General features: G+C 31.6%; 1 protein-coding gene across 2 annotated transcripts in view; it reads left to right on the plus strand.

Annotated features, from left to right (window-relative positions):
* The window catches only part of LOC131850730 (ecdysone receptor), a 262,866-nt gene that overhangs the window by 116,918 nt on the left and 118,362 nt on the right, over positions 1 to 27,586 (plus strand). For both annotated transcript variants that reach the window (XM_059201074.1, XM_059201073.1), the window contains one exon: positions 17,391 to 17,687. In XM_059201074.1, the coding sequence (XP_059057057.1) occupies positions 17,450 to 17,687 (238 nt within the window). In that variant the 5' untranslated portion in view covers positions 17,391 to 17,449. The remainder of the gene's footprint in view (positions 1 to 17,390; positions 17,688 to 27,586) is intronic.

A 27,586-nucleotide genomic window follows, 5' to 3' on the forward strand; every position in this document is an offset into this window, starting at 1 on the left:
GGTATATTGAGGTTTTTTAAGGATCGGCAACGCGCACGTGACACCCCTGGTGTTTCAGGCGTCCATAGGCTACGGTAACTGTTTACCATCAGATGGGCCGTATGCTTGTTTGCCACCTACGTGGTAAAAAAAAAACTTATCAATAATATACAATATTAACATCAACATTAGAATGGTGAGATAAAAATCAAATGTATTTTGAAATGGCGCAATGTTAGCAGTAAGATTAGAAACTAGGGCTCTAAATATGTCACACAACTGACTGGCAACTCGTTTGTAATAATTATACCAATCAGTTTTTTTATTTTGAACATCACAACTAGGTATGTGGTTCAACTAGTGGTAGATAGAATAGCGGGCGTAGAATTGTGTTTAAACCATTATTTACATTAATTTTATTGTTAATTTTTTAGTTACTTCGTTAAACTTGACTTCCTCAGAAATTGACAGCTTCATTCCCAGAACAATCATTGTAATGGTATGCCAGGCTTGTCAACCATAACACATCTAGCCTCGTACTAAAAACTGAAAAGACCAGCTCAATTTTATTAATCTTGTACATCTTCGTATATTGACTTATTTCCTTACACCTCGAATAAACTTGTACTAAAATGAATATGTCGTCCTTCTATAGACCAATAAGCTCCGCATAGAATTAGTATTCCTGAGCTATGCATACTTATAGGATTATAGGTGTTTATAAGGCAACCAATTAACATTTAGTTTAAATTATAATATTATCTTCGTGGGAATCACGATCGTATCATAATTATATCGGACAATATGTAAGCACGCAACAAGAGTTCCATTCGCTAACTTACTCTTCGTTGTTCCATTATGAAATATGTATGTAGTTTCTAACCATAGCTCTGCTCTTTTTCTAATAGATTTTTTTTTGTTCTTGTTGGAAATACAGATCTATATTATCATTATAAGTATCGTCTATTTTCTGAAATAATTTTCTTAAATTGATCCTGCATCTATAGTTTCCAGTATATACAAATTTGTATTATTTTTTGTCTATTTCAAGAATAGAGTTCTAATGGTACTTGACATATATAATTAAAATCAGTAATAATATATTACTATTATTCGTGTTCTTTTGTAGATCCGTTTTCTGTTCATAATAAAATATATGTAATTAATGATAAGTTAAATATTGAATAACCAACTAACATATGGATTTTATTATCATTAAATAAAATAAATCGATTTTTAATTAATTAGGTGAAGCGCGCTATCGTAATACCCATTGTTAATCGAAGCTTGAAGGTCTTAATTACGCCTAAGCAATAATTCATTCATTAAATCACTTTATAATTCATTAGGTTCTTAATGGTGCGTTCATATTATCTAATATCTTGTAAATCATTAAATGATTTATGAGTTTTCTAAATTTTTATTTTTTAAAGGGTGATTATGGAATGATGCACCTACCTGTGGTATACACTTATATGGCACTAGTGAGTAAGTTAGGTTAGAAAGCCCATTGTGACTAATCTACCAGAAAACCACTATGGATGATCATGTGGGGATCGACCCAACATTCCTTTTACTAACAATTTCCCTAGAAGGGGGGAGGCTTTTATTATCTAATATTATATTAGGTAATTATCTAATTTTAATGCATGTAAAGCACGGGGTACAGTACCTTAGTATTAAAAAGACATCAGCACTCTCTCTCTCTCTCAAAAACCTTAATAGTATAAATAATTTAAATTTGGCTTATGTACTGGAATAATACAAATTAAAGGCAGGTAACATATATAGGGTATCATATGAATGAAGCTCATTTCTGCTTTCTAATACCAGTGTTATTTTTTTTATTCCTTGTAGTTTTTGACTTATGAATAAAAGTGTAAAAACAAGACATTATACACAACTTTAATATGTTAGATCAATAGAAATAAATAAATATCATGTATATTTTGTATAGGATTGTAATAAAATTCAATTCACTGTGACTCAATGTTGTAACGAAAGACTTTTATATTCCATTATTGAAAAATTATAGACATCTCTAACTAAATTGTCTGTATTCAATTTCCATTGCGGAGTTTCGTTTTGACAGTATATTTATTTGTTCCGCCAAAGGAATAATACATTTTGTTTATCTGCCTATATTTATGTGCGTGATGGTTGGCGAGAAGAAAAGAAACAATATTTATAAGGCATATATTAAATGTATAATACCTACTTTAAATTACATTACATACAGAAGTTATATTTTTTAGTTTTTTTGGACTACTCTAGGGTTCATTCCCGGGTCGAGAATTCCCGGGAAATCCTTGGGTTCTGTTCCCGGGAAATCAAGCTCGAGAAAAGTCGAGAACTCGAGAAATCAAGTACCTATATAGAAATTAAATTGACGTTTGTTGTATTGCGTGGCGGCACAATAATACAAGATATTGAGGTTTTCTTTCATCTATTTTTTTTTGTTTTACAGAAACTATTTTTGTTTACAAGTTTAAGGTAGATTTTTTCTAAATAACCAGCCATAAATGGTGCTGTCATTATAAATATAAGTCTGAATAATATTAGGTCCTAACATATGAAAGTGGTGTTTTATAAGGGAATAACCTGAAGTATTTTTTTTCAAAATATAACATGTTTATTTAATCAAACTATGTACCATTGCTATTTATGCACTTTTGCCATCTCATAGGTACTTCATTGATCCCTTTACTGAAAAAAACATTTGAACGGGAACATTTGGACATATCAATAAAATCTTTGTACTTTGGACTGCCTCATCGGATTTGAATTTTTTCCCAATCAGTTATCCAAATTTCGAAAAAAATGGTAATCTGTTGGAGCAAGATCCGGGGAGCAATTGTAAAGTCTTAGACATTACAACTGAATCTCTTCTAATTTGATAAATGTCAGTTGTGCAGTGTGTGGTCTAGCGTTGTCCTGAAGCAGCAGTAGCCTACGGCGATTGACCAGCCTCGGTTGTTTAGCAGCTAGCTTTTCCATTATGGTTTCTCAATTGCTGACAACACACATCTGCCGTAATCATCTGGCCAGATTTAAGAAAGCTGAAGTGAACAACACCGGAACTAGTCCACTAAACGCTCGCAAGTAACTTTTTTTGGGTCAATTTTCGCTTGGGGCAGGATTTGGTTGGTTTGCCAGGGTTCAGCCATTGCGATGAGCGTTTCCAATTATAATACAAGATCCACATCATCACAGGTTCGATTTAAAATCCCTTTATTATTATGCCGGTTGACTAATGTAACGCAGCAGTCTACGCGAGTTTGTCGATCGAAACGCGAATTGTCTACTCAATCCATGAGGGACCCACCTTTTAAGCTTTTTCGCCCTCCCAATTTGCTACAAGTGAATTAATACAGTTTTGTCACTAACACCGCAACCTGAAACTAACTCTGACGTGGTTTGTGATGGATCTGCTATCATAATTACCAACCTTGGACTCCAGCCGCCCACGGGGATTGTTTTGCAGGTCGAAATTTCCAGAACGAAAACGTTGCAACCAAAAATGCATTGTGTTTTCTTTTGCGACACCACCACCATATACATCATTAATCCTTCGAACCGTTTCTGCAGCATTAGTGCCATGGCGGAACTCGTACTTGTACTTGTAAATGACGCGATATTTTAAGTTTTCCATTTTGTAAGCTGAGTGACCCAATTAAAAAACCAAGCACATGTATTACGGTTTTCGAAAAACAAATGCATGAGTGAATCGCCGTATAAATTTGAAATTGAAATTTCTAACCAAAGAGGAGATATTTAAGATCAAAGTGGCCAGTACGACAAAACGCTAATTTCATATTTAAGAACCTAATATATTTCAGTATTTAAAAAAAATGGCTTATTCATAATATGTATAATGTTTTTAAATATACCTACTCAATAAAAGTTTTATAATTACTTTTATAGTTAAATTTTATATTTAACAAAAAATGCATTGGTTTTCGTCTCAAATGAAACCACTGAGTTTTTTGACGTTATTGGAACCAAATAATATGAGAAAACGTACGTAAATGTAAATTTCTCGACAACCCGAGAAGACCCGAGAATTCTCGAGACCCGAGAAATTGAAAAGCTCGAGAAATCATGAACCCTAGACTACTCTAATGTTGTTGGCCTTTACAGTTTCACTGGACGATACGAAGCGAGTGCGGATGGCACTCTAAACCTGCGGTAGGACTTATGGAGTGACTGAAGTCGTATCCGTCGGATTCAAACCTTGGCTCAGGCCGTCATAATTCCGATCCCCGTTTGTTGGTGACAAAAACAAACAGTAGTCAATTTTTTAATTTTATTAATCTACTTAATTTCGGTTTATAAACGTGAGAATATTTAATTTTTAATTAAACAATGTCAGGATAAGCTACTTAGTTTAAAACAGTTACAGCTGTATTCAGCTCAGAGAAATTGTACAAACAAACATGACACATTTGCATACAAAATACAATTCGGACGGCGCCAACATAACGCACACCCAAATACGAGTAACGTTGCTGACTGCGTAAAAGCATAGATATTAAATAAATATCAAAACAATTAACTCAGTACATGTATAACAGAAAAGATAACTCCGTGACAGAAATATAGACTTATGCAAAAAGTCGCAACGTAAGATTTCCTTTTTATCTTTTTGATTCATAACCCTAAATTAGTATTAGCTCGCAAAGAAATAAGCAATAGATTTATAGTCTTTATAGGTGGCTCGACCTTAAAAGAAATCTTAACTACCTGTAAAGTATTCAGTATTAATAATTGCCTTAGAAAATGTGTTACCAGTGTAAGTGTTTATTTACTAAATAACCGCCTGAACCATCAGCATATTTGCAGGTTCTAAAATAAAAAAATATATTAAAAACTATACTGCTCCTATATATACATATCTGTAGGTAATTGATATATATATGCTAGATTGTGTTGGTAGGCAGCATAGTAGCAGTAGCACCGCTGACCATCAGGTGGGTCGTCAGTTTGTTTGCCATTCCAGTGACATATAAGAAACATATAACAAACACTATCTATAAAATGTTCTGTATGTATTTCGAATAAATGAATAAGCTGAGTATTGAAGATTGTAATGAATAATATGACTACTTTAAAGATTATTTTGCTATACTGCCCACACCTGGACCCACTCGGAGCGCAATTATATCCCGTAATTAAATTTCTACACAATAAATCTACCTCAATTGTCGTAGGCGGCAATTTATGGCCGCCATAAAAAGATGCACAAAGGACAAAATACGGATATGTACTGAATAATTACGGCCAATGACAGATTTAATACCTACGTATGAGTTATATTTATGAATGTTTTATATAACGAGATTTAGAATAAGCCTTTTTTTCTCGAATCCATTTTGTTTTTTTATATATATTTTAGTTAATATAGACATGAATTTACTGTAAAATATTATTCATAAGAAAATATAGTAAACACTATTTTACTTGAAGATAAAATTTGATTCTCAATATTATAGAATATGTTTTAATTCCATACTTAAATTTCTTTTTTGGCATGATGCATGAAACCTAGAATACTGAAGTGTGGAACATAGATTTATTTTAATATGTAATCATGTATTATTTTTAAATCTTATGTTCATTTTGCACTAATATTTTATAACAATATTACCTATTTATTATTAATTCATAAATATAGTAAATTATGTAAATATTTTCTTCTTGTTGCTAGACTTTAGAGTACTGAACGTTTTTAATAAATATCTAAGAACAAACATTCTAAATAAGAATTTTATCATAGAAAATTTAAATATCTTCCGATATGACTGTGCATATGAATGAAGTGTAACATAAAATTGGTATAAAACTATTATGCAAACGGTACAAGTTCAGCTACGGAGCAAACTGTAGTTTTCCTTTATATGGAAAGTTTCTACTTGAACATTGAAGGAAATTTAGTATTGAGCACTTAAGTAGCAAAGGAAATTTAGTTTACTTCCAGTTCAATTTTCTCTTTCTATTACACAGCCATCGGTATATTCATATTATCATTTATTCCACTAATAAAGCTGACTTCAATTTTGTCAAGCTTATATCCAACTTTAAGGACAATGTTATAGCCTTGTGCTGTACTATCCTGATATAAACAGAAATGACTTCAAAACTGCGCAGATGGAAACACCTATAACAATTAATTCGACATATTATGTATAAATTTCCTCATGGTAATAAGTTCACCCGCTAATACGTTTTTTTATGGATGATAATGAAAAAAATAATGGTATATTATTAGCAATCTCTATTACTAATTACCTCCCCTTGCAAGTAGAAAATATAATAATTTGCCTTACTATTATAATATTTATATTTCATAGTATGTATTACTATAGTAGGGTTTGTTTCAGTATCGCGTGATGGTACACCCTTATTGTTGATACCACTGGAATATATTGTGAAGTGCATGCGAGGTTAAATGGTGCCCTTGTTACCTAACCTCAACATTATAACGGGTCATGTAGGACGATAAGCAAACCTATTTTTAATTCTAGTATTATTAAAAAGTTGATAATATTGAAAAATATAGTCGTTTCTATAGAACGTACAAACAGCGAGCATTGGTGTCGTAGTCTACATACAAAGCAGGTTTAACAATATTGTCTATTTCTTAAAATATTACCCAGAATACTTTCTAGAAAGAGATATAATTAATATAAAAAACATGTATTTTTCATTTACCGCACAAATTTCTTTCAGTATCTTTTAGATCTTATAAATAAAATTAACGAAGGAGTTTCAAGATTAACTTCATAACTTCATTACGTTTAATATTATTCTGCAGTCTACTTAAAAACCCTTTCACGGTACCAAAAGTTTTTGGTGTTCTTTTAAAGAATGAAACGAAATCATTAATGTATTACCTACCTACTTAGGAATTCATTGTCATATTTTTTGCGCTTATCTGTTTAGGTTATCACTAAATTGCTCAAGTATTTGCTTATACAAAAATTGCTGAACTTGGGCTAGGTTCGGCAACTTTTGTATAAGCATTTTTTCATGTTAGTGGACACTTTAGCAAATTATTATTACCAATTTATGAGGGTTTTCATACGACTTTAGTCATTTTTCATAAGTAGGTAAATACAATCACAATATAAAAGTCTATAAGAAACCAGAATATTAGATTCTTTGTTTTTTTTAATTTTGTCTTTATCTACTTCTTACGGTATAACTCTAACTTTAGGAGCTTGCCGCAAACTTCAAATCACTACAATCTTTTAAACCATCACAAACGTTTGGATGAATTACAAACAAAATGTCTTTGTTTTGTGACGAAAAACTATCATTCATCGGAAGGGCTATAGGCACGGTAGCATTTAAATACAAATTCACATCACAAATTCAAGCATGTCTATAACTTATCCACATGCTTGAATTTGTGATGGCTTGTTGAGGTTTGCCAAACGTGTGAACAGGGCATTACATTTTTATCAGATAAACTCATAAAATTTGCAGCAAATATCGTGGAAGTTCATCATGGTTCCTCGACTAACCTATTTTCCCGAATCGCTTTAGTCAGCCAGGGCCGAATCTACAATAGCATTACATCATATATAAGTCACATTTACATAGGACTGAGAGTCAATGACACGTTCAGGAAAGTAAGCTATGCAAATAGACGGACAAGGTGACCGTATTGTCCGGTTGTTTGGAGGTCTCCAGTTGATCCAATCATGTTTGAACATTGGAATAGCGATTGTGGGATTTATAGTACACTTAAACTGCTGACACATCAGAAATCCATCATACGAAGCGACACGACGTACTTACTATACTTAAATTCATAAATTATTATCTCTTCTTGGGTTTAGATTCAAATTTTATCTACTGCAATTGCCATTGTGACAAAGATATAAAACATTTTTTTTGTTTAGGTTACTGTACTCCCAATGATCTAATGTTACGGCCCACCTTATGCTGAGTGGTAACCGTCGCATGTATATAGAAACAGTACACGAATATAACGCATGTACATCTAATGATATGATGCCGGTTCCTTATGCGTTGGCTATCTGAACTAAGGCTTGCCATGCCTCCGCATACCCTGTAATGTCATTGGTACCTACATTGATGGCTTTGACTTTACCTCGATCAATTATTGATATTACATCGGATATATTCAAACGTAAGTATGCCATGCCATTACTTATTCACTTTAGTATATTTATTATTATATTTGCGAGAGTGTGACTAAAAATTAATCGGTCTATATTTCGGTCAGTGTTGACTTTTCTATATTTCATTAATTAAATTTGAGGTGATGATGGACAGATCACGAGGAGAATTATATACTAATTTTATTAAAAATAAAACTAATATCAATGCGCTAGATTAAATGAAATTTATTTGTGATAATAACATCTATGTATAAAGGATACTAATAGTTATTAATATATGAAATAATACGAAGATATACTCTATAGGTAAACATTAAAGTACACCAGCAATATCTTGATTATAACAAGAAAACAGAAGGCAAGTCATTTAACAAAACTCGAAACCTATTCCATACCGCCAAAATGAAGTTCAAAATAATATAACTTGTGAATATAATACGCAAATAATACACGATATAAATAATAAAACTTTATCTTATACTTCCTTGAACTAAGAGTATAAGAAAACCATTCAGAATAGAGAACAGAGTAATCGCAGTTAAATAAGTAATATTTGAAGTCGTACTTGATATCCGATATCTATATTCACTTTTATATTACTTTCTTGTTGTCGTTTCAGAATATTCAGTTTTATGAACAGACGTGAGTATATTTTTCATCAACTTTAAAACCGGTGACATTTCTCAACTTTATTATATTTTTCTACGTTCAGTAATACCGAATCTTTGGGGTAGGGTATAGTTACTAAGGTGCACTAATGAGTCCATTGCTAGCAATTTACAATATGAGACTATCCTCCATGCGATTCCACCAGGAAATCATCATAAAAAGTGAATGCTGATATTACCACGATGGGCCAACTGACATGACCTCATACTATTATCCTGCACTGATGCACCGCCAGCATATATCGTAGCGGGGGTGGGTGCAGCATACCATTATCATCTTTTAGATTAAAAAAACATATTGGTTTATTTGATGATCAAAGTTATTCGTATTGGATTTCGAGTTGATTCTTATTATGTTATGTTAATTTTGATATGATTTACGTTTAGAATTTGGGGCTAAGAAGTCGTTTACATTTTTTATAGTTGTGTAAAATATCATTATCTACACATCGGTAAACAACAACTTACATACGTCGTAAGTCAAGAGTAAGAGTAAAGAGTTGTAATTTGTCATCAAAAACTGATGCCTGAATCATTTGTCTATCATTAATATCAGAAATAAAGTATTTTAAATTATGTTACAATTAATTAAACGCAAATTAAAAAAGCGAAGTGCTGTAAGATAACCTGATTATCTTACATGCACTTCGCTTTTGTAGATTTGGGAGCATATTTTATAAGTACGTTCAGGACTATGTTGTCCACATATATGTAACAGTCATGTAAGTATAAATAACACAATGTCTGTCTGGCCTTATTTGCTGCACTTTCATCATATTTAACGAACAACTGTCAAACATAATCAGACTAGTACCCTTCAAATAATAAATTGTGCCCATATATGAATGAATGCGCTCTTTAAAAGTTGTATAGTTACGACGTTGGGCAACTTATTTCCTGACGCAATGAAATACAGCGTTTATATGAACGATTATTGCATCTTTAGTGTAGCAAGGCATAAATGAGTCACATTTTAAATTGTTTAAAAAAGAGCGATAGAACACTCTGAAATTTATTAATAACTACCCAGTTTTGATGTTCAATTACTGTGCTATGATATCTCTCTGTAAGAGGAGTATATTGTTGTATGACGATGACCGTGATGACCAAGCTACTTGGCTTACTATAAATGCAGCTAAATAAATATTAAATACTTGACATTTAACTACTATTTACGAACTGTACTGAAGCATCATTTTTGTACCCAAGAACAAACAGATATTTCACATATGCACGACTCAAGTCATGTTCATGAATAACTATCTACCTACTAAAACAATTTTCAATTGAGGCCTCATATTAGAATATGTGAGTTACAATAAAATAATGACATGGTGAAATAAATTACATATAAGAATGGTAAAGACATTTATTTTAGTTAAGTAAAATATAGAATTAAAAAAACCTCTCATTTAACCCATTTAAATATAGCTTCTTGTAGAAATACAAGCTCCAAGCTCGGCTAGTACGGTGTAACTTTTTCGCTTTAGAGACCACTACACCGACAGACCATCAAGACGTTGCGATCCAACGATAAAATAGCTACGTGATTTTCCCTCACAGATTCTCCAATCTTTTCATCTTCCCCCCTCTTTCCGATCGTTTCAGTTCTCTTTGTAAAACGCAATAAACACACGAGCTGTCATCTGCTGGGAATAACCAAGGATTTTACATTTGGTTCTAGTCTAGAAATCGCATTATTGGAATACTCCGTCGCCAGCGCCAATGCCATATTGGTACTTCGGAATAACTCCAGATGATATATTATATGTTTTCTATTTCTCCTTATCTTTGTAATTAATTGTTACGTATCGAATGTGTCCTATAGTTTTGCTCTTTACTAATATAACAATAAAAATATAGAGGAAAATTACATTTAAAAGAAAACGCAGTCCTTGGTTTTCAAGGATCTCGCTTCTCTAGAGAATTGCATACATAATAAAAAGTGTTTGGTTGGAAATGTAATTTAACTTTTTTCATTTATATAATGCAAGAACTCGTTCTAGAGTCATATTTGCCATGTTGTGCGACTATTACTTATTACTTAGGAAGACTTATAATGTACTTACGACGTACGTACGTACGACTTATACACGTACTTAATAAATTACGATTACATACATCGGTAAACTTACTATTATATAGTACATATATATTGCATTCAAATATACTTGAACTACATCGTGCAGTATGCAATATAAATGTCAGTGTATATTACGTTTTCCTACATCAATATCTTACAGTCCCGTGGGAATTATAACAATTTGTTCGCAATCACTAAGCCCTATGCTGCACCGCGTTTTTAACTCAATAATGCATGAATCAAACGTCCACCACACAATGCCAGCAGTCTAATTACCTACACAAATGGTATATTCCCGCCTCGCGGCACGGTTATCGAACCCACCTACAAGAAATTGCTATACCTACGTAAATTTATTATAACAAGGCCGTTAGTCCGGTAGTGACGCAACAACTCGACTCTGGCGAGGCGGTGACCTCGCTTAATATATCACAGCGCGTCGCGGGGTCGCGGTACTAGTAAATTCTATTTCCGCATCATCGACAATGCTATAATGCACAGCAACGAACGGGGATCATGTAGTTTTACATTTAAATTGCACCAAACCTGCATCACATAGTTATGGCGCGCCATGCGGACGGTAGGTACTACACTACATCAGTGCCGCGGCGGCGACGCTGTATGTATTCCGGAACATTCTTAGGACACTGGCACGTCCTCATTCCTTTCCGATAATACTCTTTATGCGCACCCAACGAATATCCGTTGACCACAACGATACTTTATACGCACGTTCTCCACGTGAACCACCGAACCGCACCGGATTTATTTCACTGAATATTTTCCGAGCGCAGTAAAGGAACGTGCATAAATCAGACGATCGCAATCGCAATGATTGGTGACTCCGCAGGAATATCTCTGAAAGAAAATACGTAGTCGAAGGTTCTAGCGCGAAACGAGTTGGCACATACATTCTTTCGATTGCTCTCGGCGTATTTCATTCTAGCGTTATCGTAATGAGTAATAAAAGTTTATTGCTTGGATCGTAAAAGCAAATCCTCGCTTAGTCTGGTACTGACGGCGAGTACAGCCGTGCTGCGATGAAGCAAGAACCTCATGTTACGATGTGCGATGCAACGGACAGAACTGGCTTTCAATTGTCGCTGATATGGCAAATAATATTCGGATGCTGTTTGGGACAAAATTTAGATTCTGTTACGAATACCATTAAATTTTATACTGGCGCCGTTGCTTTTGCTCTTTCTTTTTTGGATTGTATCTATTGAACATGTAAAAGGAAAATTGTTTGTAAAAACTATTCTCAACGTTTTTATAGTTAGTGATAGAATTTATTATCCCTATTTGAATTTCTAGTAAGTAATCAGAAACGATTTCATCATGAAATGGTATCAGGACTGTTGTAACTAGGTTTAAGAGAAGCGAAAGTGAGCTCTTATCTACTAAGCTGGGAAGAGTACAAGTTGTTAGTTGTGTAATTACTAATAGTGAGCCGTGAGGAGCGGCACGAACGCAGAGAAAGCTCGGCGACATTGGGCCGCTATCGACAGAAGTGGGTTGCTGCAGGCATCGTCGGCAAGTAGGTGAGCGTGTCGAGGTCGTGACGTCACACGCTTTCTCTGCGCCCGCGCCGCTGTGGCGCAATGCGCAGCCGTCGCTCATAGCATAGCATACGCCACCGTGCCATACCGACGTATGAATTCAATTTCGTATTATCCATTATGTCACGTTTTAAATCACAGTCAATGAATTGAATGCTTTAAATACTACGGCCATTGACTTGGTTACGTAATAATGACAATATTATATACTAGTGTTGTCTGAGCCTTATGACTAGTTTCTATATTTTTAGACTTACGTTAAATTACGCAATACCTAATAGATTATTACACACTAGCTGACCACTGCTACATCGTGAGCGTCACTTGAGAGAAAAGAAATATATTTCCCCACCTTTTTGCAACATTTCTCAAAGATGATCCACTTCTATTTGTCGTAGGATTATGTTATGTACCTGCCTATTTATAACATTTCTCGATAAAGAAGTTATTTAATACTAAAAAGAATTCAGTTATTCTTGTGATTAACGCATTCCACCAAACTAATGTTTCAGCTTTATACTATTATTATAGATATTACATGTTCGAACTGGGGTTCAGTGGCTATATCATTACTATCATTTAATTCACTTATTATCGTACTCAGTTCGTACTAAGTACTAGTTCTATATAAAGCAAAAAACTAAAAATCACTGACAAGCTTTCTTATCAAAATGTTATAGAAAGTGCAAGAGCTCTCAGTGATTTTACTAATAAATTGTTGACACTAACAATGACATGTCAAAACCGACTCCAGTCATAAGTTGAGAAATCGAATTACATCGTAAATCGAAATACAATTATAGGTAGGTTTTATATACCTAAAATACAATAAATTCGTTGTATAATAAAAATATATACTAGTTCGATAAAAGAAAACAAAAGTTTTCGATAAAACTATTCATCTTTACAAGTAAAGAGAAATTAATAACACTAAAACTGTGAATCAGCCATTGTTTGAGCTACTATGCAACGAAATCGCGTGTTTGCATTATTATATTTTATGTTGACTCGTAAAATGTTTAAAATAACAAAGTTTGTTGTGGAGCCCGTAAAATAGTGGAACAAAACATGTATGCTGCTTACTATACACATCAATGTAGAATCTAGTGAAACAACTGTATATTTACTTCATTCTGTCTGTACATGTATATACAGATTTATAGTTTAATTTGCGTTTTTAGCATGTCCTGCATTTAGTAACTTACTGCTTAGCCTTCGAATTGTCTGTAAGTAGGCTATTAGTCAATCTGCATCGTTTTTATTTCCGCTATATAGAAAAGTAACTCTTAAGTGCTACTGTGTAGTTAATGGCATTGTACTTATTTATTTTTAAGAATCATCTATTTATACTTAAATTATACATAAGAAAGCTTTGATTTTAAAATAATTATTTATTTGATTGTAAGGGTTAAGTTAAAACATATTTGACCTATTTATGAAAAATTAAAATGGTAGTTGGATTTTTAAAATAGCTTAAATTGTATAAAAATGTAAATTGTATTTCACTCGGAGAGCGTCGAATGATACAGCCAATATTAAACAAGAACAAACACGTTATAGATAGATAGATAGAGAATACTTGATTTTGTCTATGTCTTTTGTAAACCATTTTAGTATCATTAATTAAAGCCCTACTTACGAAATGAACTTTGGGATATAACATTGTATCTCTGGAAGTAGCAAACAAGAGCATTGAAAATTTATAATATAAACTCTGTATACACGGAAATTTCCTTTATTCTGTATAATAACTAGGAACACTTGAAACTGATATATGTGATGTACTTGCATATACATTTCTTCTGAATACAACTTCAGCTTTAAAGCTATGTATCTTATTTTACGAGGAACAAACAACACAGGGCCAATTGCTAACATCCAAGGATTCACATTATCCCGGTATAAGATGCTGGTTAATCCTGGAGACGCTGTGGTTTACGACTGCGAGTCTGATAGCTTAATTTAAAATCTACAGCGTTGAGAACTTCATCTCCTTAGACTTATCCTAATAAGAATTTTCATATGTTTAATTTTGATTACATTGAATATTACACAATAGGCTTACGCTTTTATATAACTCTATGTCTATTTAATAATAACAATGAGTAACTAGCTTCTGCCCATGATTTCGTTCACGTGGTCACGACTTATAAATGTGGGATAAAAATGGCTTATTTCGTCTAATTCCTAATTTTGTAATGTTTGATTAGAAATTATTTAAACAAAATTAATTTTAGACCCATAAATAGTTAATATTTGAACAAGAACGACTTAAATTGCTCACTACATGTACAAATAATTATATTTTAATTCAGAATTAGCACACCTGTCAATTTCAATGACGAATTCTCCTATCTATTGCACTTGTTAAGTCGTTCTTTAAACGTTGATAATAAATATGCAAGAATATCATTTGAGATTGCACGTGTCATTTTGATCCCCCTTTGCAGTTTATATAGGAAAATATAATTCATACAAAATTAATTTTAAATAAGAGAATAACTTATATTATCTTATTTAAAATCCTCTACAAAGGAACCTAATGTTTACACATTAGGTGAGAAAAAGGAATGATATTCTTTTTCGCTTTCTCTCTCCCTGTCGACTGTCGACCATTACAAGTGCATTCATTCTGCTCTTTAGTAAATCTGTAAAAATACAATGCGAAGAGTTTCAATCAAATCCACCTCTCATTTATAATTATCATTTTATCCGGATGTATTTTCTCACTATTCACTGAGTCGGAAAATTTGTAATATTCTTGAAAATTCTTAAGCTATTCTTTTAAATTATCTACAATTGCTCTTATCAGGAGCCATGATTTCCTTTGTACTTTGACTTCAAAGCTTGAAAATCATGTTCAGTGTAAGTAACTGTTAATAATCTTACGATGAGATCAAAGATATCTGAAATATCATGGAAATTGTTCTTTGTTTGGTCAGTGAAATTATGTACTGTAGCAATACTGAGTTAATTATAATTTCTTGCGCCGTCTATTTATAGTAATTTATACACAGAAAGAAGACGTAACTGATCGGTCTATACAGCGAAGATTTATGAGAAAAAAAAATACTTTATCAACGTAATAAAACCCAAAACACTGATTGTTAGATTTCTGTGTGTTTGTGCACTCTAACCTCAGAAATGACTTAACAGATTGGGGTCCAGTTTTCAGTGTAATGTGGTAAGCTTTAATAAAAATTTACAACATAATTTTATTACTTAATCTGGAGATTTAATTAAGCAGTTTAGCCGTGATAAGATAAACAGACAGACAGACAAGAATAGTCTCACGTGTATAATATCAGTATGGATAAAATGAATACAGATGCCTTGAAGTAATATACGACAAATCCATAAAGATTGCAATTTCATAATATTATGCATCATAATATGCATAATATTATGAAATGAAATATAAATCTATCGCCTTGTGGAAAATATGTGTACGAAATGCCATAGTAATCTATAGAATCTCTATAGAACGTTTCATTACATCTGATTATGGCCACATAACTCTTGTCGCGTATTTAGTCATAAACGTATTCCCCTTCAGTTGCATTATGTTTCTAACACTTCTGTGTAATGTAATGAATATTTATTTCAATACTTGTTTATGAATTTAGGTAATGACAAAGTTAATGTTTTATATTATTATTTTTTAAGTAAAACTTACCTGGTCTATGTAATATGGAGTCGTAAATGTATTTGTATTACAGATTACTACTCAAAATACACCGGCGAGGTTTTGAACAAAACAAATAGCAATTTATATTTCTAGATAACTTTGTGATGATCCAAGTACTAACAGTAAACTAATATTAATCTCAGAGTCGCCGCAACGCTACAATTTTACAAAAATACTAAGTTAAAAAACCATGATATAGTTGATAATGTTTTTATTTGTAATTTCACCAAAATTTATATTACTATAATATCTGACTTTTATATATACTAAAATCGCAGACAGATACATTAGCATTATCTGAGTATACTAGAACCAAGCGTTGTGAACTATAAAATATTTAGCCTGCTAACAAAAGAAAGGAGTTTGATAGTTCTCGTATTTTAAAACTTTATATCTAAATCATCGTATTTTTGCGATAAAAATCTCGTATAATCTTCTAGATAAAAGAAAGTGTCCTCGTACCGAAGACCAAAAATCTCATATTTTCAAGGAATCTCGTACAGTTGGCATCCCTGACTAGAATTATTAAAATGCCAAATATGCTTTAGAAACTAACTTCATAATCATTTATTTATACTAAATACATCAGGCAGGGAGTGTGATCATTGAGAAATACCTATAATCCTAATATAGAAGAGACCAGACTGTCGGGAGACTCGATGCCTTGCGATGAACTCACGAGCATTATTATAGAATGTAAGAAAGAGCAGAGTAGAAAGTATATTGAGGAATAAGTTTGATTCTTTTTTGAGATACAACAAGCTTGTACTTCAAAATTTTTGTACCAGTAAATCGAAATCCTGGTGCCATACCATATCTCATCAGTCATCTTTAATAACATGCACTAGTAAAAAATATAATAAAGCACAGTATTGAATTTGATGAGGCTGTGTTAGATGCACTAACAAAGTATTTATTACAATTATAATAAAATTCCAATGACATGGTCGAGTATTTTAATTTATTTGTTAGTATGAAATTAATAATAATTAATTATTTACCGATCAAGTCCAACAATAAAATATTTATTTTTTACGCACAATTAGAATCTTGTTGTTAGGATTCTCTTTTTTATATTAATGTAATGTAATTTCACTTTATTAAACACGAATTTGCATTATTCTAATCACGTATAACTCTTTTGAAATGGTTGTGCAATTTAAAAGAATTTCACTTTATGGTTCAAATGATAAACATGCCGAAATGATGGTAGCTTTGATTTATTACCAAAATCCCTTTATAAAAACACAATGTTGTCTACAGAAGTGTGGAGTGCGGGCGGCGGGGCCAGCGGCGGTGCAGCAGCATGCGGTAGCAGCGGCATGGATCTTAAACACGAAGTGGCATACCGCGGCCTACCAAGCCAGGTCAAAGCCGAGCCGGGAGTCAGCCACAACGGACACCAGGTCAACGGTCACGTGCGGGACTGGATGGCGGGAGGGGGCGCCGCGGGGGGCGGGTCCCCGTCCCCTCAAGCAGCCCAGCCTCAGCCAAACAACGGCTACTCCTCCCCGCTATCCTCGAGCAGCTACGGCCCGTACAGTCCCAATGGAAAAATAGGTGAGTGCCTTACTTTATTTGTTTGTGAGTTTGGGATACTTTTATTGACTTTTGATATAGTGATATTATGGGTTTCCTTCCGTACGTATCTTCAATCATGTCCCTTTTGTTACTATATAACCTTCAGTTTCGAAGAACTATACGAATTGTTGGAATTCCTGTACTGTTTGATCATACAATATCCACGATACTGAAAGGAATACTAATAATATAATAAGAAATGTATTAGGTCTTGCCAATCATGATGACGGTTTGAATAGTTTTTTAATAATTTACTTGCGTTACAATCGATCGATTTTACCATGCAAATACAGTTTACGATTGTAACTAATACATTTTCATGGTGTTAAATTTGTATACACATGATATTTGTGTACTCAATTACATACCTACAGTGAGAGCATATAGGTGCGTTTTATGGGCTTTTGCTGCAGACAAACTACCAAGTAGTTTTGCGGCATGATGGGTATATATTTTGTATTAATACTGAGTGAAAATAAAATTAAAAAAATTAGAAAATATTAGACTTTTTTATGTATAATACCATAACACATGTTTATCAAGTCACTTATCTAATGAAAGTTATCATACGATTCTAAATATGTTATATAATCACATTCTTAGTCATTATCGGGGAATACTTACAATCGAAAGAAAATGGCCGCTGGTTTCTGTAATATAATCTAACACTTCTGTAATACTCGACCTACTTTCTGTGCGGGACATACACACTTGTATACAAACAAAAAGAGCTCACTTATAAAAATAATTTCAGTATGTATTTTAATTTGACATTTATCTACACACCTAATTTATAAAAAGTAAAACTTACTGTTATTGAAAATGTTAACTATTGGAATGTTTTGAAACTCATTTTTAAAATTACCTTGAAACATAGAGATGAAATTAATGAACTAAAATGACTAAAATATATTAGTTAGTTTTATTATTAGTATCATATAGTTATACTATTATAACATTAAATTAGCTCAAGGTATTAGTAAAATTTCGCAGTTTTATTATTTATATTTGCATCTGTAGCTAATCCAACTTGAAGCATTTAAATAATGATAAAATAAACTTTATAAAGTCTACTACTTCTCAAGTAGTTACTGAAGCTAATGGTCTTATTATGATTGACAAGTGCGCCGGGCCCTTATACAACTGTTCATAATTGTGTAACAATTGGGGCTGAGCAGTAATCTGGTATGAATACACGACCTACATACAAACACAAAGAAATAGGTACCATAGTTAACAGCCTTCAACCATTAATGAACACCAAGGGGGCGCTGCTGATGTCACGGCAACTACCACTTACTAGAACAATTGAATTGTAACTTTATTAACATGACAAGTTACTTATTACACAATTTTATATTATTGCTAAGGTTCACATAATTATTAACAATGTACGGTATTTTACCAAGTAATAAACGTATGTATTATTACTAAATAAGTAAACAATCTATATTATATTATCTAATGCCTATTTTGAAAGGAAAAGTTCTAGATACATTTATTTTATATTACGGTTCACATAATAACGGTATCTAAGCAATGTACGGTATTTTACCTATTTACCTAATAAACGTATGTATTATCTACATACCTAAATAAGTAAACATACTATCTATATTAATCTCTAAATTTCTGTCCTTATCTAATAGGCCTATTTTGAAAGGAAAAGTTCTAGATACAAGTAATTTTGAAGTATTATGATATGTATTCTCGTATATTCTTTCAAATTTTAAACACATAAAATATTTGTGTCCTTTTTATCTATTAAGTTGCAATATATATAATCTAATTGTAGTTACATGATCTGGAATTGTTTATAAATATGTAGAGACTAAAACATTGAGATGTATCATTAATAAAATTAGAAACAGTAATGCAGGACTTTAAGACTTTTTTATGTTCAAGCATAATGACCCAAATATCTCTAATTAATCTGTAGTCGAATTATAAAGCCATTTCGTATATCTATGTAATTGTAATTTTGTATAACTGGGAACAAATAAAACAATGATTTATCTATATATCTCTGTAAATGACCTAGTATGGATCCTTGCAGAACTCCAGTCATGATTGAATTAAATATAACTTGGACATTCAGAATTTTTGTTGTTACCTTTTGCATACTTTTCAATATGTAACTTCATAAATAGGATGTAAACCAATGTTAGCGATTGCCTAAAATTCATAAATAACAAGCATTTATTGTTTAGTAGTAGGTAAATAAAGTTTATTGAAAGTAATTTTTAAAAGCAGAAATCAAATTGATTAATGTTACATTAAAAAATAAACCAATAAATATTAAATAGTGTTACAGATGAAGTATTAAAGCAGTTGCGACCTCTCGCGACCTCAGCGACACTAACGAACCGCATCCAAGGACACGAAGTGTTTACTTAGCAATTTGTGTTATTAACAGTACACTAAATACAATGATCTGTGGCATTTTGTTCCAACTAGACAACATGACCTCGCTTTCAAACAACAAGTATAGCTATCGAAGGCCACCTGAAGCTGGTTACTTTTTTATCACTATACCTACAAGATGGATTTTTTCCGTGTTTCATGTTATCGTGCAAAGTGATAATGAGGGTAACGACCTGACCATTGCGTGATTTAGATAGCAAGAACGGGTCTGATAAAGTAGGTGTTATGTAGAGGAAGTAAAAGTTCAATTTGCATACGTTACAAGAGAAATCATTACCGAATCATCTCACAACAGCAGTAACCTTCAACAGGGCATTGGCTTATGAACATTCCGATTACAATTCACTACAAAACAGATCCACTACTTCTGTTCGTAAATCATTAACACCGGCGCAGAGACTTTCCATTGCCTTAAATGTTTATATTACAGGCCAGTCGAAGCTCAAATTCATTGAAAGTATATAAAAGTGATGATTTTACGTATTCATAATCAATAATATAACAAGTACATTTGCATATTTAAAATTTATAGGTACATCTACAATTATGATACTAATCTCTGAACAAACTTAAATAATAATATGATATGACCTAATATGACTATTAATGTTTTACTTGTATATAAATAATATGAATACATTAGTATAGTAGTATACGTTTAGGGGCTAAACAACATTGAGGTCGGTTGAAAATGGCTCTCAAATAACGATGTCTTGGGAAATAATAATAGAAGTATTAATTTACTTAACTTTATATCTTTGACCTATGTAGCTAACATTAAAATGTAGAAAATGTAGTATGAATACAGGCCTACTTCCTCTCTAGAACTTTAAAGATAAAAGAAGACAAAGTTTCCACGAACTAATTAAAAAAAACTTATCTGGTACCAAAAAAAATCTGCGACGCTGTCTCGCTAAAAGCATCATGTTGCAGTCGGTCCCTCGTTATTTTCTCGTTAAGACATATTCGATGTAAAAGTACAATGCCCGATGCTCTTTCTGACCCTCTATTCACATAGGTACAGATTTAAAACATTTTTTATTTAACTGAATACCAAAAAATCTTAAGTCTCACCTGATGGCAACTGTCAATAATCGGTTTACACATGGACGACATGTTAACATCTAGTATACGCGGTACCAATGAATGAGGGCCCACAGACTTTGTAATTTTACTTCAATCGTAATACATCTAATAAGTCTAATTTCTAAACTCAGTATTATATAGGATACAAAAACTGCATCGCTGCAAGAAATAAAGCCTTAATATTAACAGAAAATTGGTCTTAAAATTCGTAATCAATTCATCACCATAAGTAGTAAAAATATCAAAGGTTTTTACAATTGGGACAATAGAAAATGAAGTCTTTATAAACCTGTTGATTGACAAGTTTCTAAGTCGCACTGTTCCTTTTTTATAAACAAAAAGTGCCACGCAGTGGACTGTTCAACTCTCAGCAACTGTTAGCTGAATGATAAAAATGTAACAAAACGACACCGCCAATATCCCACAATACATTTCAGTGCAATCGGTATGTTTAAAGAATCCTAATTAGACTTTTAAAAGGGACACGACAAAATGCCACCGAACGCGTGGGACGGTGCACAAAAATCACGATTTATGACTCCTGTGGTTAATTTTGTTTATAACAATCCATCCAGCACGAATTATCTCTCTCACTGTTCATATTTTTATCATCGGGCGGTTCAATGCACTCTTCTGAGATATAAACAAATTAAAGGCAGTTTATGAACTTCGAACACGATAATTTATGTTCACTTAAGTGTAATATAATTAATGCTATAAATACTTATTTAAGAGCAATATATACGCTTCATATTTTTATGTTGCGTTCATAATTATCTAAATATTGTAAGGTAAATTATGAGTTTTTACATCCAATTATTCCTTTACCTAAATTCGACCTTTAATTATTTATTGGTGTCATTAAGACTACCTACTAGTAACTTTACTTAAAATGTTACTATTGCACTTGCATAAACAGGAATACCTACATAGTATCTAGATACAGAATCTAAATCATAAACTTATGTGTCTCCGAATGATTTAAGAATCTACATTTTCCTAATCAATAATAATATCTAATATATTTATGCAATATTCCTAAATACTCAGATAATGCGCTCAGGTTTAAAATGTCTGCCCCGAAAAATAACCTCTGTATCTGTAATAATAAAATGCCAGAATAAGCGATTAAACTTTTCAATAACTTTTGCCAAGTTTTACGAGCAACAGATAAAATATTTCCAAGTGTTGCTATTTATTTTACTGTGCACCATATGACTCTTACGATGTATATGTTACAGGCAGCCTAGTTTATGTTACGTCAATATTTCCACAATATTTATGTGTGCTCGACCACTAAACTGGACGTTTCACTACCATTGGGGTAATTACAATTTTACTGGAATATACATACACACTAATCCTTCTCTAAGACCGCAATAAAATTAACGTTTATAGAATGTAGGTGGGCGTATAACTTACTGAGATATGTGAAAGTAACCATTAACAATAATAAAGAATAGACGGATCTAATGTTATGAAATTGCTATTAAAATAATATTAAAGACAACTGTAGCAAAAACATTGGAATATGGTGAATATCCGATTATCAAACTACAACTGCTGAGTCTAGCGTTTGAAAATAAACTAATAAATTACTGTTTAAATAAATATCCTTTTTAAGCGATTTTTTTGTGCTTTTAATATTAGAATTAATTAGGTATATAATCATTAAATCATTTAAAACCCGTAACAACTTTTAGAATTATTTTTACAAATATGTATCATATCATACATGTATATAAGTACCCTCCAAACTAGATCATAATCTTTCATTTGTCTTCCAAATTGCGGATATAAAATGAAATTTTAATTACATTAAATTTATTAAATATTTGAGATTTTTTGAAATGAACAGATGCGAAGAGTATAATAGCTAGCTGACAGTCATGAAACTGAATTACTGTCACCAAAATTAAAAAGTGGAAAAATAAATAAAAGTTTTAGACTTTTATTTATTTTTCCACTTTTTAACCTTACGATAATTTCAGCCGTGCGTATCTAGTACATAAATAATACGATGATTCAACACAAATGTAATAAACCAACAGATTTTATCAGCATTATTCTCGAACTAACTTTTAAGCGTTATTTATGGTTCAACTTGCTAAGCTATTTAATATGCATGAATAATTTATCAGTCTAATGTAACTTTAGCAAAGTTTTTGTATTATTACCTATAATACACTGCTCCCTAGATTTTTCGCATTTTGGTGATTTCTTGAATCGTATACCGCTAGTAAATAAAAACACCTCTTAAACTGATAGACGGATTTGATTTGAGTTCATTTTTTATTCTAATTACAATATTACATTAGATTGCTTAGATTGACACAGAATATATTTCGCGTGGATAACTGGTAGTTGCTAGTCACGGATAGTGATAGTTATTATTATTAAAATAAAAGCGACAAAATGGCAAAAATATTTATCTATTATTTTAAAATAGTTAACGACTTATTATATATTATTATATATCTGTGTATGCATAAAACTAAATAAATATAGGATAATTCAGAAATAGTTCAATTAATTTGAATGCAGTTTTCACTATTATATACGAGTATATAATGTAGACAAGCTTCCTGTGAGTTTTTACATTCTAATCAGTACCCAAACAAAAAAAAATATACTGTTTCAAACAATGTATGGAATCGCGAGCAAAGCTAATCTATATGCATATGTTATTGTTCTGCGAATTGACTCTGTACGTCATAAATATCAACTATATTTATACATAGTCGATTTCCTATTTACAAACACATGCTAGTTCAGCAATTGGTTGAAATACTTAGGAAGTGTCTCATTAATAATTCGTTTGCCAAGTTGGCACCATTATCATATCAACTTTTTGAATTCTGCATCGACTAAAGACATATATAATAATTTATCTCGTTAAATATATATTATTAGATACTGTATATACGACAAGTTTTATATCTTAATTTTAAATTTCTATTACAATGGATAAATACAAAATAAATTTTTGAATTATAATTTTGATATACAGATGTATTTCAATTAAAGACATTGTCATCGAATTTGTTATCTAGATTTCTCTCTGTGGATTAATTAATTAAATATTTACTTGTAATTTCCATCATCTATAGAGTTAGTGAAAATTTTAATTGACATGTGCTAGATTTTATCTCACGATCTTAAAGTCTATAAGTCGGGATGTTCTACAAATATTGTTTATTCTAATTTTGGACTAACTCGCCAGAAAAGAAAACTTCTATCCCGAAACAATAAACAACTCTTTCACTAGATTCCCCATAAATTTTGTCCATGATATCATGCTTCACTTAACTAAAATACTGGTATATTCTTGGAGACTATTAGCTTCTTCAACAACATTTATTTGCTGACTTTACTTTGTAAAAAGTCATGTTACTGTCTTCATAATTTTTTAATTTCTTTTTATCAAATGTAATCTAGTAGAACCAAAAATTATTTTATTGGTAATATGACTGGAAATTCCTATAAAAATGATGGGGGTACAATTTACATAATTTTGTTTTTTTATATCAAAACGTCATAGATTTTCTGTAAATGTTAATTTATTTGTCATTTTGAGGAATGTTAATAGAATGACCGGCCGCTCATACTGATAAATATGAAGTTAGATGTACTATTTCGGTATATAACGAAACAAATCCTGTTTTATAACATATACATTTTCCGTTTCACTTGAGAGTTGACTTAATTCATTTGTTAAGTACTCTCCCTCACTGCCACACTTTGTTGAATTATTATGGACATTATGATAATGAATTTTCCAAGCGATATAAATAGATGTTTCGTGCCAATCGGTCATAATAACAGAGGAGCCGCCTCTATTTTTTATTTCACGAAATTACTAAATATCTCTGAGGCTATTTCTAGAACACGTTATCGGATTAATTCATAACTCCTACGCAAACTTTGACAGTATTTTGATGAACTTAAAAATAACCAGCATAAGTGTATGCAGAATATAAATTATTAATTTTGAATATTTTTAATTCATTATTTAAAATTATCCTTAGCCACATAGTCAATGCAAAAATACCAAAATGTATTTACATAGGTCAATTATAAACACTTCTGTTAAGTTAAAAGTACTATAAGTTATTAATTAAATTTGAAGAAGTGACAATAACTATTTTCAATTGAAATAATAAAAATTTAAATAATTACATATTATAGATATAGTTTGATAATTTAGATAAACTGGCAGATAGGGTAAGTCTCTAAAATAACTAAAATGCAAAAATGATACTGAAGACTACGACTGTATGGGCTTAGAGTCTTTGCCTTTCCTATATTCTATATTAGTTATGGAAAATTGATCGGTTACGTATATACAGAAGGGTCCGACATATTGTTATATTATAACCCTTTCTGTACGCGCTATACTCTACTTCATATGTATAACTTTAATACAAAAAATATTTGAACAAAATAGAAGTAATATACCAGCCTATATACTGACATTATTTGTATTATAAGTATTACAACACGCGATAAACATATAGACAAGTTACAAGCGTTCAGGGGCTCTATAAAAAGTGGTATATTACTCCCACCTTCTCTGTATATAAAACAATATAGATCAAAATATGCACCGTTCATAAGCAGTTCATTTTAGTAATATGTCTACGACTTTCGCCAAAGATTTCATAATCTCCATTCTTTATGTAATCCGGGGCCAAGGCCGTATTTATCGCACGACGTGAACGCGTGTGAACTCACCGTGGCGCAATCTCAACACTTCTTCGTATCACGAGACGAATCTGAGTTCTCTAATGTTGATTACACCCTATAGACAGGTTTATGGCTACTTTACATCTGTGTACGCTCGCAAACGATCTTAATAAGTAGACTACAGTAAAGTATATTAATACACGTTTGATAGAGTGGTACTGATCCTTAATTGCCTGGGTATTTCAGATAATAATAATTTCTCTAATACAAATATTGATGTAATTGATTAATATTGAAGATATTGTGTCTGTGTATTTATTTAAAATACTTCCTGGATAAAAAGCAGTATTCTTTATTCTTGTTTATTTAGTATTCTTTATTATGAGAATTAAGCACTAGTTTATTTTTAAGGCAACCATTACTTACCTCCTATTGACCTCTATAATATTGTGAGAATAATAATGATGTAACCAGGTGATTAAGGCACGAATTTTGTGTTGAAGAAATAATAAATCTGAATTTAACAGTTTTTAAAATAGTCTAACAAGCAATTATTAGTAAAAAAAAAATTATATAGTACATATTACATTTTTTAGTAATAAATTCATATCTTATAAATAGCAGTTATAATATATGCATTATATTTTTAAAGTCCCAATTCTAAAAAAAACTCTAATAGTAATTGTCTTCAAGTCGAATTTTATTAAGATCCGATCAGCCGTTTAACCATGAAAATGTAACAAACATGCAGACAGAAAGACACTTTAATTTCGTTCATTTATACAGTTATTATGGCTAGTAGACAATATACAAATAAATTACTTGCCTAATCATTAGTAACCACCCTATTTATATGTTAAGGAAGATAAAGAGCAGATTACGCAGTTTTCCACATGACCTCCCGAGTAAAGCCCTACATTTCCCAAACATATCCTCGGAGCTAGAAAATCCTCATCACTTTGTATCTACCTACATTTTATTTGAATAATGCGTCAGACTTCCTCATAATAAATACCTTGTATACCTCATTTCTAAATGGATAATGTAAATGTTTACCTAAAAGTACAAAAATGTTTATCATTTTATCATTATATGTACCAAAGACACTTGTTATAGTTAGGTATTCAACTTATTCAGTCAGGTATTATAACAGATAAATGAAAAAAAATTTTTTAGTGATAAATACAAAAATTTCTGTCGTATTTTTTTTATTGGAGTCAATATTATTATTCTATAGTAATATTAATAAATTGAATTACTTATTTATTATGACATGCAACCTACATAAAAGAAAAACATATGTCGTATTTTATATGTTGATTAAAAATTAATATTTTGAAAATTTTGTTTAAATGTAATTATTCATTTAAGATTAATGTACAGGTAGTGGAAGGTACTCTATATTTGTCGTATTTAATATAATGCTACTTTTTCTACCAATTAACTATAGGTACTGCAGACAATAATTGTTGATGGTGAAATATATTAATGATACACAAAATATAAACAGAATGAAAAATACAATATATACCTAAGGTTTACAATAATATATTATTTACAATAAATATCACGGCTACAAAATTGGCTTCTTTAACACCAGCCAAGCCAGTTTTGTCATAGTCTTCCGTGTAGTAGTCAACTTATAGAGGTTTTTTATCGCTGTTTGCATGACCGTAATTCCA

Source organism: Achroia grisella, unplaced genomic scaffold (genome assembly GCF_030625045.1).
Source record: "Achroia grisella isolate CSIRO2021 unplaced genomic scaffold, CSIRO_AGI_Agris_v1 utg779, whole genome shotgun sequence".
In the NCBI taxonomy this organism is placed as follows: domain Eukaryota; kingdom Metazoa; phylum Arthropoda; class Insecta; order Lepidoptera; family Pyralidae; genus Achroia; species Achroia grisella.